This window comes from Biomphalaria glabrata, chromosome 15, assembly GCF_947242115.1.
Source record: "Biomphalaria glabrata chromosome 15, xgBioGlab47.1, whole genome shotgun sequence".
Lineage (NCBI taxonomy): Eukaryota > Metazoa > Mollusca > Gastropoda > Planorbidae > Biomphalaria > Biomphalaria glabrata.
The window spans coordinates 26,699,744-26,713,522 of record NC_074725.1 but is presented as its reverse complement, the minus strand read 5'-3'; the positions used below and the strand labels follow the sequence as shown (position 1 = coordinate 26,713,522).

The window sequence follows — 13,779 nt, the reverse complement described above, 5'->3', positions numbered from 1 at the left end:
AACTTGTTATTGATGTTTTAACTGATCTTTATATTATGTCGTTCCCTGTTGGCCGATCGGTGGTGGGGGGGGGGGGGGGCGAATACCTCTAATACTGCCTTTCCCACCTAAACCCTTTGAGTGGGTGAGCGGTCCATTTTTATGGAGAAATCATAGTTTGTGAACAAAATTAGTTGAATTAATATATAAATTATATATTATGTCGCTCCCTTTCTGGTATCTTGGCCGATTCGGTGGGGTGGGGGGGCGATTGCATGTAATGCCCTCCCCACTCTAGCCCTCTGAGTAGTGGGGGGGCGGTCCTATTTTTGTGGAGAATCATAGTTTGTGAACAAAATTAGTTGAATATCTATATAATATAAACTACGTATTGATATGTGACCCATTGTATATTATGTCGTACAATACTCTAATCTCAAATTGTATCATTAGTAAATTTAAATGAAAAAGGGTTGTACCAGGTGGGAGGGACGAGACATGCAATCGCATTTCCCCCATCGGAAAAATCAATACTTTTTCTTTTTGTAGTATAGTTAAGAAATTAAAAAATTAAAAAAAAAAAACAAATTCTTATATCGAGTCGTCCCACCCCTATTCTTTAATGCCAAATGCAATCTTTAGCAGAAATTATTAAAGGAGCGAGGATTAATCGTTTTCACTCTACCGCCCCTCCCATTTCCCACAATGTACACACGTTTATGCATAGGGTTAGGGTTTACTGGGCGTTAGGGTTAGGGTTGGGGAAAAAATCGCCCTCCCCCCACTCCAAAGTTCTGGATCCGCTAGTGGTTTCGACCCCCTAGGGGTCGCCCAAAACCATTGAAAAAATGGATTGTTTTTGTCTACTCTTCTATTGCTGTGTGTGTATGCGAAAGGGGGGGGGGTCGCGGCAGACTGGAGGATTGTGAAAGGGGGTCGCCGAGAACAAAAGGTTGGGAACCGCTGCTATAACTTATGCTTAGCTATTTTTAAAGAAAACGGGTAACGGGTATTTCCCAAAGCTACACTTCATGGAAGTACGAAAAAAAAAAGAGATCTTATAGAATCTAGATCTATATAGATCTAGAATTATAATCGCATTTAAAGTTAGTTAACTAGGTCCAGGTATAGGCCTAAGCTATAGCGGTAGTAGTCTCTCTATAGTCTAGATATTAATCTGTATTATAAGTCACTAGACTCTAGTACTTGCTTAGTATATTATAATATATAAGTCTAAGTCGTATTTCGAATCGTTACGTATGCTAGGAAAAATCTGTACAAATTAAATGCTCTTTCTTCCCTATAGCTATAGCTCTATAATAGTCTATAAGAGCATGAAATGGGTTATTGCCTGAGCTAGCCAGAAAAACCATCAGTCAGTGACTTGGCAGAATTTAGCTTAGGTCATTAGATTAGTTAATATGCATGACTAAATGCATGACGCATATTATAGGATATAGGCCTAATGCTTCTTTTTTGAAGTAACGTCTGTATCATACTATCATAGGCCTATAATTAATTAATTATTATTTTATCATAGATCACTTCTATGACTCGACATATATATATGGTCTATGCGTTCTGGACTATTAATTATTGTCTAACTATAGATGGTCTGGGGTTTGAACCCTGCGCATGCCCACTGTCTGCAGGAGTGGCTTGAAGTCTCTGTCTGGGCTAACATGTAGCCTTTTAAGTTTAGATTCTACTGAATTCTACTCATTATCTTTAATTCTGCGATGGCACTCATAATATCATCATCATCTGTACGCCTTTAATTATCTTTCTTTGGCCTTGAGGTGTAGCAACACTTTTTTTGCTTAACCAAATCCCTTCATTTCCAGCTCAGCAGCTGTTCTTAGGATATCTAGCTTTTCTTCGGACAACCCTTTCTTTGTGCTCCCTCCACTACTGCACTTTGAAGGATGACTTATGTATAGACAGTGAGTCATATATTAATATATATATATATTATTATATATATTTCTCTTCATGGTTCAACTCAAGAGTTTGGACAAGAAGTAAAGGAGAGATATCACTTTTTTATGTTTGCAAGTCAGACTAGAGTTACCCTACAAAAAAAAAAAAAGAGGGGGGGGGAGAACAAGTAGTATTCACCCATCACAAAGTGGTTTCATTTAATAATTTACACCTAGAATTAGTGCGGGTCCTTTTGAAAGTGCGGGGCCCACTGAGGTCGCATTGGTTGCATTGGCCCATTAAGGCCGGCCCTGCAAAATAACAGCGTATGCTACGCAGTGGGTCGACTATAGTAATAATATATATACATGTCTTACAATATGACCAAACCAGCTCAGCTTTTGTCTCTTTTTAGTATAATATATTGAGGAGTACCTCCTTTTTTCAGAGTGTTGACTTGTAACAGCACAAACTTATTTCATTATTCTTCTCCTGGTATCTGAACCTAACATATTTCTGCAGCATTTACTTCCAAAGGCTTGGATTCTTCTTTCAGCATTCAGTGTCCAACTTTCACAACCAATAGAAGTACAATAATACAGCTTTAATTTTATGGCACCTTTATTATTATTATTATTTTAAAAAAACATATCTAGATACTTGAATGAGATCTATAGTCAATCGAGTAGATCTAGTTGTGAATCAAGACAAGATCTATATATGTATATATCCAGACTTAGAAACTTTTCCTTTTAGTTTTGTGTTTGAGGGCACTATATTATAGGCTTATGTGCTCATTACATTTCAGATGTATAAGATGAAAAACTATACTTATTTATTGTTGTTTTAAATTATATTCAACCTATAATATAAGTAAATAAGCATACTAAATAGATTTTTTCCCTTTAAAAAAAAGGTTAGTAAACATTTTGTTCTAATTGTAAGGAACTAGTTGACAGAAAGTTCTTAATATTTAGTAATAGTAAAAAAAAAAGTAATTTTAATGCTCCCCTTCCAGACCTGCAATCTATATTGGGCAGATATAAGGTCATCCTATTTCTTTGGCCAACAATTATCGAGCAGTTCCGGGTTATGTGGCCAGCGCAATAACCAAACGCCTTTACTTTCCCTAACTATTTAATTCAGGTACCCATTTGAGTTAGGGTGGACTCAGGGGTGCCCTAAAAATCCTGAAATTCAAAATCCCAGTCTTCACAGAGAATCAAACTGAGGATTTCAGGTTTGGAATCCAAGCGCTTAATCATTCAACCATTGTGCCCCCATTTAGTAATACACATTTTTTTTTAAAGTTTTAAAAAAAAAAAGTAAAACCGTTTGCATAAATTTGATAAATAAGAAAAAATAAAAAAGCATTGTTGCATCAGAACTTTTCTACTTTATGAGATCTAATTGCGACGGACAGACAGACCACACAAAACTAAAAGCGGCCATTCCCCTTTCCAACTTACTAATACAACTAATTTTAAGTGTAGATCTAGGTTCAACATCTATGAATAGTATGATGACCATATATATTATAGTTTTACTACATTATACATACTTCTACATTTAGATATTTAATATTGATGATATTTATTTATATTATGATTATATATTATAGATATCTAGAAATCAGTTTCAATTATAGCTTTCAAACATTTAATAATGATTTTTGACCATGTTGTTGTTATTGATAAGCAAGAGTAAGTCATTTTATAATAATTAATAATTTTATAATAGTTTAAACTGTATTATGTTAATGTCATTTTTATATATAAATAGGTTTATGGAGAAAACTAAATGGCTGAGAGTCTACATCAATTGTAGGAAATGTGGTTCAATATTCATTTATAGATACAGGATTATCTGTGAGCACTGTAAAGAAGCTTAGTAAGATTTTAATAAAATCAATTATATAATTTGTTTTCTTTTGGACATTTGCAACTTATGGTTCAACTAGTCAATTGAAGTTTGATAATACAAGCTAGTTTTAACTTATGGGTCAACTAGTCCATTGAACTTTGATAATACAAAGTTTTAACTTATGGTTCAACTAGTCTATTGAAGTTTGATAATACAAGGTTTTAACTTAATTTATGGGTCAACTAGTCCATTGAAGTTTTATAATACAAGGTTTTAACTTAGACTTATGGACTGGTCAACTAGTCCATTAAACTTTGATAATACAAGGTTTTAACTTATGGGTCAACTAGTCCATTGAAGTTTTATAATACAAGGTTTTAAACTTATGGGTCAACTTGTCCATTAAACTTTGATAATACAAGGTTTTAATTAATATTTATAGATGTAGTATTGTGACAACATTTTGAGTTTTTCATCTGTATGCTTAAAATGTTTTCAATCTGGTTTTTACCAGTACTTAATTTGAAGCACATATTTTGAAAGTATCTTTCTGACAATAGCACTTTGAAGTTGGTTTTTGCTTTCACAGTTTATAGAATAAATGTTTTTATACCATCAAAATTCAATGAATGAATTCAACACCTCAATTTGATAGTTATAAAACCTTTATCATGTTTATCTACAATTTAAATCATTGATAAGCTTGATATTTATGTATACTTAAAAAAAAACAACATTTTTCCCATGTTGCAGCTATTGTAGTACAACCTGCCGTAGAGAGGACTACAATGTACATAAGAAATACTGTGAAGCAATTTATCCAGATGCTTCCAGGATATCCACAGGCTCTGCATTTGGGGAAGATCTTAAATCATTGAATGAACTTTTCCTTCATAGAGGTAATTTTATAGTAGGCTATGAAAACATTTGTACAAAAATTTTTGTTATTAAACTGAAAGAAAAAAAAATTATTGCAATTAATGCCCCTCAACACACACCTTTGGTACTGTCGCCTATTTTTTAGTGTAGCTTTGTGACTGAACACCTTAATGTACTATTTTAGCTATGTATCTACTGCATACAGTGGCTTAGCTTGGAATTTTTATCATTTTGCTTAAATTTTATGTATAAAACACTCGGGGGGGGGGGGGGGGGGGGGAAGGGGGATTTTCAAATACTTCCCCTCCCTCCCTCCCTCCATCCTAGCTACGCCTCTGACTGCATACTTAACCCATAGTTTGGTCATTTGAGCAGGCTAAATTCTTCCCTGCACTCAAGGAAAGCACATATATATAGTTTATAATTAACATAAATGCAGTTTTCTTTTGGATTCTTCCACTCTATGGTGCTTTAAGGGAAGCTGCTTATTTTGTCTAGCAGTAGCTACAATTTATGCCAGATCTTTCCAGCTATTGTTTGCTATGCTTGTTGCCTCGATTGACACCTATCAATATTCATTAGAGGTTTAGAGTAAAGTTAATTGATGCAATGTTTATTCATCCCAGATTTTTATTTTTGCTCATTCTAAACTTTCTTTTAGATAGATTTGGTGTGTGGATACTAAAGTTGACTTAATAAATTAGAGCCAGAAAGTTGCAGGTTTTGATACAAATATTTTTTTAAGATAGCTGAAGCTTTAAAACAATTGCAAATGTCTTCACCAGGATTCGAACCTGGGACTCCCGGTTTGGAAGCTGCAAGTGCTTTACCGCTCAGCCACTGTGCCTCCATATATATATATATAGTAACAATAATAATAACTACAAAAGTAGGAGATTGGTATCAAGGGAAATATCATAATAAACATCAAAAGGATATGGTCGTTGGATGTTAATTTGTGCTCCTGTAATAAATGTGATCCAGTGAACAACAAAAAATTTCTCCAAATCAGATTATTAAATTGACAAGTGGAATAGCTAAGATGATAAGTTAATATCCTGATATTAGGACAAAGTAACTACCATAAAGTAAATGTTTGCTAGTCACAGTGAATTTTAACATCAATAATACTTAAAGAGAGTACTATTGGGGGGTGGATAAACAATTAATATGTACATTTATTTATCAGGGAGAAATGTCTAGAAAATATATAGAAAGTGAAATGTTATTATTTCACCAATATTGTAGAGGGAAATAGTTGTAAGGAACAGACATTCTCATGACATAATAAAGATGTCCATATAGACATTCTCATGACATAATAAAGATGTCCATATAGACATTCTCATGACATAATAAAGAAGCCTGTATGATTTAGGAAACAAGAGTGACCAGTATAAGATATTGTGTCCAGATGTGAACCTTAGAGAAACAGATAACTCATGCATTACACAATCAGAGAGTCCAGTGGAAACTCTACTGGGAGAGGTATTGCCACAATGGACCATGGAGCTGTCAGTGTGAAGGAACTCCAGGAGAGCAAAACATCTGAAAAGGTTGTTAGATATCAAGAAACTTTCTACCAGAAACTGGCCCTGTCATGTCTTCACAGTCAGCAGCATTCTTTTTTCTCACAGTCAGCATTTTTCCTGTATGATATTCCTCACCTGTGCTAAGAGGGGTGGAGTGGAAAAAATAAGGAAGCAAAAGTCAAGCTTCCTTGTATGTCGTCTTTCAAGGGGAGGTCATTTTTACTAGTAGAGATTTTAAGTTTGGATTGGAAAATTTATAATTTATGGGGAATTAACAAAATAAATGCTGGTGACATTTGGTGATACTGTAAGTGGGCCAGACGATTGGCACATTGGACAGCAAGCTTTCTCTATAGAAATGTAATCATACTAATAATTAATATCAGGGCTATCAAATAATTGAACTCACATCACCCATGCCAGTGAAGATGGCATGTGACTGAACAAACAGGCAGCACACCAGTCAGCAGTAGTAAAGGCTACACTCAGTATGATGATAATAGTAAAAAAAAAAAATTAATCCATACAAGTTCTTGTCAATTTATATTATCAAGGATAAGTAATGGTGATTTTCTAATAAGTAAATTGTCTATTAATTATTATTTCAGATGCGATAAAAGCGAATTGTCCAAAGATGTTTGAGAAAGAAAAAAGTAATTGCCTTGTGTGTCATAAAATGTGTGACAAAAGTATATCATGTGCTATTTGCAGAGGTGGCTACTATTGTAGTATTTCATGTCAGAGTAAATACAAAGCTCAGCATAAACCATCCTGTGGTAAGTTGATGCTGTAGTTCTTATATTCTCATGTATAAAACAAGCTCTTTGATTTATGTGAGCATATTAACAGCCACTTATGGGTCAGAATGTCCTTTTCAATTTTCTCAATTTTTTTACAGCCTTGATAGCATTATACACCTTTGTAGACCAAGTCCTGATAGATGGCCAGACTTTTCAACTGCTTCAAACTAAAGGGCTAACAGAAAATACCAAAACCAGTGCACTTCTTGGAAACCTGGTTCATGAATTAGCACGTATGAGTTAATATATTTTCACTCTAGCACACTAGTTGATATATAGCTTACTTATTAGTGGATGGTAGACAAAAATACCACAAAGTAATGAAGGTTAAAAGATTTGCTGCACTCTAACATTTCTATCAGAGCCCTATATCTGCAATTAAAATTGTATATACCAAGCATTTATTCCTAATTTTCATCAAAGTATTTCTTAAGATTGCCTGCAATAAAGAATAATAATACAAGTAGTAATTTAATATGTTATGTTTCCAATTATGTTTTTCCTTTAATTATGTAAGCAGAATATACACCTACAATACTGCAGGGATTGCTCCCTCCCTTGCAAAATTTTCCAACTTATTCCATCTCAGACTCAATTACCTCAACAACCCAGCATAACCAAGACAATATATGGAATGCAGAGCAAAACAGTGCGCTATTTTTCCATAGCAAAAAAAAAAAAAGCCTACTGGTCAGCAGAAATAGCCTGGCTAGAAGAAAGACAGAACTTATCCCCAGTAATATCAAGAATTTTAAATTATGTCAATAAATATATGTAAAAAATATATTTAAAAAAATAGCGCTATCACAAAATTGGTTTTCAAATAATTTTTTTAGTAATAAGTGTTTAACATGTGGATCAATATTCACTTTTTCTGCAGGAGGTTTAGGATAGGACCATATAATCTTATTTTCTGAAGACAACATTTACATTTATGGAACTATATATATATGTATATCATATATATCATATGTATATCATATATATATATATATATATATATATATATATACCAGTATATATAGTTCATCCATAGTGGTTCGATGATGACCACATTTATGTCATCCAGGGGGCTGAGGGCATGCACTGGAGTTTTGTGCCTCCTCATGTTGCTGGTGATCCTGGAATGTCCAGCTGGAGCTAGTGTTATTTGCTTTTCTTCTTCCAGCGCTGCTCTCTGCCCAGGCAGTGATGAGGTTCACGACTGATGGAGAACATACATATATATATTGCATGGTGAAATCAAGTATATGTAAGATAAAGTCATTAAATTTATCTCATCTCCCCAGCTACTATTGCTGCAACTTTATACATACAGTTAAAAAGACCAGTCATAATTGCACAGATTGTTTCCCCTTATCCACACATGTGGCGTTCTGCAGTTGTTGTTAGTGTAAGTCAAAGCTTATTTTCTTGAAGAGCTTAACAAATTTTTATTAATTATTGACAGACTTTGAATAGTTCTAAATTGAAGAAAATATTTTAACTAGTGATACACTTTTTTTAAACTTTTTCAATGGATTTAAAATTTCGACAGAACTTGAAACTTGGGATTTTCTTTAGTATTTTATATTTTCAATTATAACTTCGAAGCTCCTGGTTTTCTTGTTAGACTTTGGGATACAATTACACTTAACATAGTTTAATTTTGTTTTATTTTAAAGTTGTTTTTTTTTTTATTTTTCTTGTTCTTTTTTTTAATTTCTTGTTAACATTTGTAATGTTTTTTTTTCTACTTCAATCTTTAGTAATTGACATCCAGCTTTTATAATGTATAATCTCCAGAATTAGACATTAACACAGTATATCATATAGATCTGCATACCAGATATGCCACCATTAAAAACAATGTGTCACTTTATTCATCCTCTAGTTTCTAACATGTATAATCTTAGCATATCAATTTTCAATTTCATTTTATAAATCTTAGATTTTTTATATATTTATATTATTTTTATGTTTAAAAACATATCTTGTACTTTCCTTGAAGATATTAAATTAACAAAAATTTATAATCTTTTGAAAGCCTTTCTTTTTAATCTTTTCAAGGATGTTCATCAAATGAAACTACACATAATCTTTCATGATGAGCAGAGGACTGAGGCTGCCATAACTGGCTACCCAGATGCTGACAGACTGGCTGTAACCATGGAACCTCTATTATCTTGTTTAAGACCAGGAAACTTCATCATCTTACTAGATGCATGGCTGCACACGTTTAAAGATTTAACAACTGGAGTGCGAATAGATGACCTTCGAAAAGTTCATTTTGTTTGGGCTGAATAAACAAGGAAACTAATATTTTAAACAAACAACAAAAAAAACACACCACTAACTGTATAATTTAACCCTGTAGATTTTATAATTTAACTCCTAGAGTTGACCCTTGATAGTCTGACATTTATGGGACTGGGGTCGTGTCATATTAGCAAAGGTTAGCTATACTTTAAAGAATTAAGCTGTATGTCTAGAAAATTATACTATACTGTAGTAAAATATTCTCTTGACTTCCGATGGAATAAAAAATAGATGAAAAAGAAAAATGTATTGATCTAAAAAAAAAAGTAAATAAAATTTCCTCAGCTTGGGAATATTTGCTCGATTTAAATGTTTTTCTGTTTGTTTCTTCCTCATTGGATTTCACAATATGCTCTACTTTCTCCCTATTTTTCATAATGTCATAAAGGGTAGGTAGCCCCATGCCTGGTTGTATGGTATGCACACTTGACTGTTGTTTGGACTTCTTGATTATCCCAGGTTCATACCCTGTCCCCTGCCATCCCACATCATCCTGCAGGAGGTTTGGATTATGAAGTAAATTATCTTCAACTCTGATGGAACTTGGAAAATGTAAAAAAAATTTACAAACGCTTTTTTTACATAAATTAAAGAAATAGCATTGGGAGTTTCACCAGGTTAATACCTTTCAATCATTTCCCATGTTCCAGTAAGAGATAATGTTTTATGCTTAGGTTTGCCAACTTTGCTTGCCATTTGCCATCATACAAGACGTAATAAAAACTTCAGCACTAAAATATACGGCAGATAAACTGGCTAAAAGTAATCACAGAAAGACAATCAAGAATGTATCACCCACTTAATACAGTAAGAAACACATAAGAAGCTGCAAGATTTGCATGTCAAAGGACATGTGCAACTGAAGTTTCCATTGTCACCAAGTTGGTGTCATGTGTCGGATTACTGAGTGCATGGGACTATCAAGGGTTGACTGTGTATATAATCTTAGCATTATTTTTGTTGTCTTGGATTATATATTTTTTTATTTATTGTTTGTTACACTGTGTTAAAAAGACAAAACAAAAAAAAAACTGCTTTTATTGTGTGTAACTTTTTTTTTAGAGGGTAGGTGGTTGTTAAATACATAACATCTCAGTTTTAAAAAGTTGACTTCCTGTCTTTCACATTAGTATTGAATTTTTATTGATTATAATAAATAATCTTAGGGTGCCTTTTTAGAATGTTTAATACTAATTGTTTCATAATTTATTTGTACCCAGTGGCTATATATTCATGTTATGGGTTTTGTGCAGTAGTTTAATACTAATTGTTTCATAATTTATTTGTACCCAGTGGCTATATATTCATGTTATGGGTTTTGTGCAGTATTTTCAGGAGCGTACATTGCATACATTAGAACTCTGAGGACTTAGCACAATCCTGTTTTGTTTTAGCAAGGCATGAAACTTATTACTATTGGGCTGGGGGTTTTATACACAACCATTCATGCAGTGACCACATTTGAAATTATTTATAAGTTTACTACATGTTTATAATGTAGCTTTAACTATTTCATGGTGCTATTACATTGAGTCAGTATTTAGCAGCATTGATTTTATTTTTTCCTGGAAACCTAATGCTGACATAAGTCCTATTTTTTTTATTGTATTTTTCAGGGCCCTTTAATTTAGTGCGACATTGTGAGAATATAATTCAATGGCTTGTTGGGTCTTTTTTTTTTTTTTTTTACAACACAGCATTATATGGGTCATTGTTATTTAAGTTTAAAAAAATAAATTTTCTCAATTAAATGCCAACATTCTATGTTATTGAACGTGTAAGAAGATAATATTTTTCGTAAGGATGTGGTGTAGTTCATACAAAGAATAAAATGGCTGCTATATGGAAGGTGTAAAGCGTAATGGTCAAATCTGTTAAAAAAAAACAACACCTCCACATTATACTATTTACTATGCACCTGTCTGATGAATTTTTAAGTGAGGTGTTATAATTTTAAGATACTTTTAACTCTTACTTTTTGTTGCAGCTTCTTAAACTTTTTTAAAGAGTTTTCTTTTGTTTGCATTGTTTCTTTGATGTGATATTAAACCAGAATTTATGTCATTTGTTGGATGAATAATATTTTTTTTTTTTTGCATTTTTCATATTGTTTTTGAGATTGGTTGGTCAATGTCCTCTTCTGCTTGAAATGATTTTTGGTGTGCTAAAATGTTAAGCACATGCAATCAGTCTGTGATTAATGAAACAGGCAATGACAAATTCAATCATGTTTTTGTACATGTGAAGAACCATTTAAAGCTTGATGTGATTCATTTACTCCAGAGTCAATAATTTTATTTTAAGTGTTTCATTGATACATTTTTGTATTTGTACTGTTTATTTTAATAACATAGTCTGGAATAATATCAAAATCCTAACACTAGTCCTGATCTGTTAATTTAGAAATACTAATAGTTGCTGAATATACCATTTAAAAACAATATTTGCTTTAAACTTGAATTTGGTAATGTTTTTACAAATAGTTAATTGCTTTATATCCTTCTGAAAATTTCTGATGTAGGTCTATTATCATTTCCTTTTTCTAATTTAATGTCATGAATATAAAAAATCATTAAAAAAATGCTTTTTTTTTTTGTTTTTCTCTTAATAGGGGTAGGCCTAGCTACTAATAACTGATTATATGAAAAGTCTTATATATACATTAAATTAGTGGTCTGTAAATACTGTTGATATTACTAGGTATTAAGGATATTGAGATTCAGTTAGAGACGTTATGGCACCAGACTTATGTCAACTCAGAAAACAAAATATTTTATTTAATAATTTTTTTAAAAATTATAGTGGTATGCATGGATGACTTCCTAATTGTCTGGTATGCACATCGTCTCAATGGTACTGGGTTCACATGCTGTCACCCAATGGGAGGTTAAGGTTAGGATGTAATATTTAATTCTGATTCGAAGGAACATCTAGACATTTAAAATAAATTCTTTTTAGACTGCCAGTATTACATTTCTGTCATTAAACTGACTTCTTAGCAAGTGGTACACCACCAGCCTTGTCATGCACTATCTAGTTTATGATCTGTCAATAAAATATGAAGTGGAGAAAAGAACTCTTGATTTTATTCAATTAATTGTTTCCACTCCCCCCTTTATTAATGCCGAAAGCATGGATTTTTAGACAATAAAGTCAAATATGACGACAGTTTTTATGTAATTCCTAAGGTTCTACAATTTTTATTTTCAGGCATGAATGTCATTTTTGAAAATTTTGAATTCTTAAGAAACATAAATATTTTAGTAAACTTTACCCCAAATACTTTTTTTTTTAAGTCATCTGTTCTCAATTTGTTTTCAGAATTGTGGGCCTATATAATGCTTCTTTTAAAAAAAAACAACTTTCATTAGTTTATAATAATAATAAGGCTTGTCTTTGAGTCCGAAGATTAATGAGGAATGCAGTATTTCACAAGGCTATGCAGCCCCAGCTGTGACCTACATATTTTGCCAGATCCAGGGCAACGTAAGTATTGTCCACCTGTGATCTCATTTCTATGTCAGGCAAGGCAAGTTGGCGCCTAAGCTGGTCTTTAAAGCGTTTCCGTGGGGCACCTCTGTTACATCAACCACATGTAAGCTCACCAAAAAAGACTGCCTTTAGCATACGTTCATCTCCTATACGGGATATGTGCCCTGCCCAGTGTAACTGTCGGACCATACTGGCGTTTGCAAGGACATCGCTTTTTATTAGTGGGGTCTTGCCACCGTATTTCCAGGATGGAGCGCAAGCATCTTTGGTGAAAGCGCTCAAGTACTCTTAGTTGCTTTATTACCGGGGTATTGCCTAGTTTGCCAATGCCTAAGGCCGGCCCTGTGTTTAGAAAGTTGTGTTGTTGTGGGGAGAAATGTGGCCCTTCCGCTGTAAGATTGACTCATCGCTTTGGTGAAGAGGCTTTGAAAGTTTGTCTTCAAAAGAAACTTTCGAATCAATTTTGTAGCTGACATAGATAGGTGTCACAGATATGTGTGAGCAATGTTAATTATTTTGTAAGGTATTTTCACGGCTCACCGACAGACTTGACAGAGTACAGACAAAGGGTACGAATAGTGTGACACTTAGATGTATAGTTTGTAGGGCGACTCGATACCCGTAAGTGGGACAGACACAGAAGATTTAGTAGCGTTAGTTTAGGTTTGGGTTAGGGTCTCCGCCTTTATAGAGTAGAGTTTTGGGGCAGTCGGGACACAGCGCCATGTAGTGTTAGCGGGGCGTGTGTCGTGTGCTAAACGTTTTCTGGTGAACGACACATACAAACATTGGGAGCAAGTCGCCGAGACTGGCTCGCGATCTTGGCTCCAAGAGGTGTGAGCTGTTTGCCAGAGACAACAAGTAGGAATTAATTCTAAGGGACCAGGGTAAGAACATAACCACCAATCAGTCGCTTAACCTCTTCTCACCGCCGCTTAGGAAACACACATACTCCATAACAACCCTTTTTATCAGGACGTTGCGCCCTCTCCCTTCCATATGAGAGGAAAACTGTT

The 13,779-nt window shown here is 33.6% G+C and overlaps 1 protein-coding gene across 7 annotated transcripts; it reads left to right on the top strand.

Annotated features, from left to right (window-relative positions):
• Positions 1–994: 994 nt before the first annotated feature.
• LOC106055597 (uncharacterized) lies at positions 995–12,347 on the top strand. 7 transcript variants are annotated; one of them, XM_013211910.2, is made up of 8 exons: positions 1,007–1,104; positions 1,824–1,922; positions 3,682–3,789; positions 4,516–4,661; positions 6,782–6,949; positions 7,072–7,206; positions 8,263–8,366; positions 9,023–12,347. In XM_013211910.2, exons 2-8 carry the CDS (start codon positions 1,912–1,914, stop codon positions 9,257–9,259), a joined length of 909 nt encoding a protein of 302 aa, XP_013067364.2. In that variant the 5' UTR covers positions 1,007–1,104; positions 1,824–1,911; the 3' UTR covers positions 9,260–12,347. The 7 variants fall into 7 exon arrangements, with proteins under 7 accessions (XP_013067369.2, XP_013067368.2, XP_013067367.2 ...); XM_056012856.1 differs by having other exon boundaries at positions 1,011–1,085; XM_056012855.1 differs by having other exon boundaries at positions 1,015–1,125.
• Positions 12,348–13,779: the final 1,432 nt, after the last annotated feature.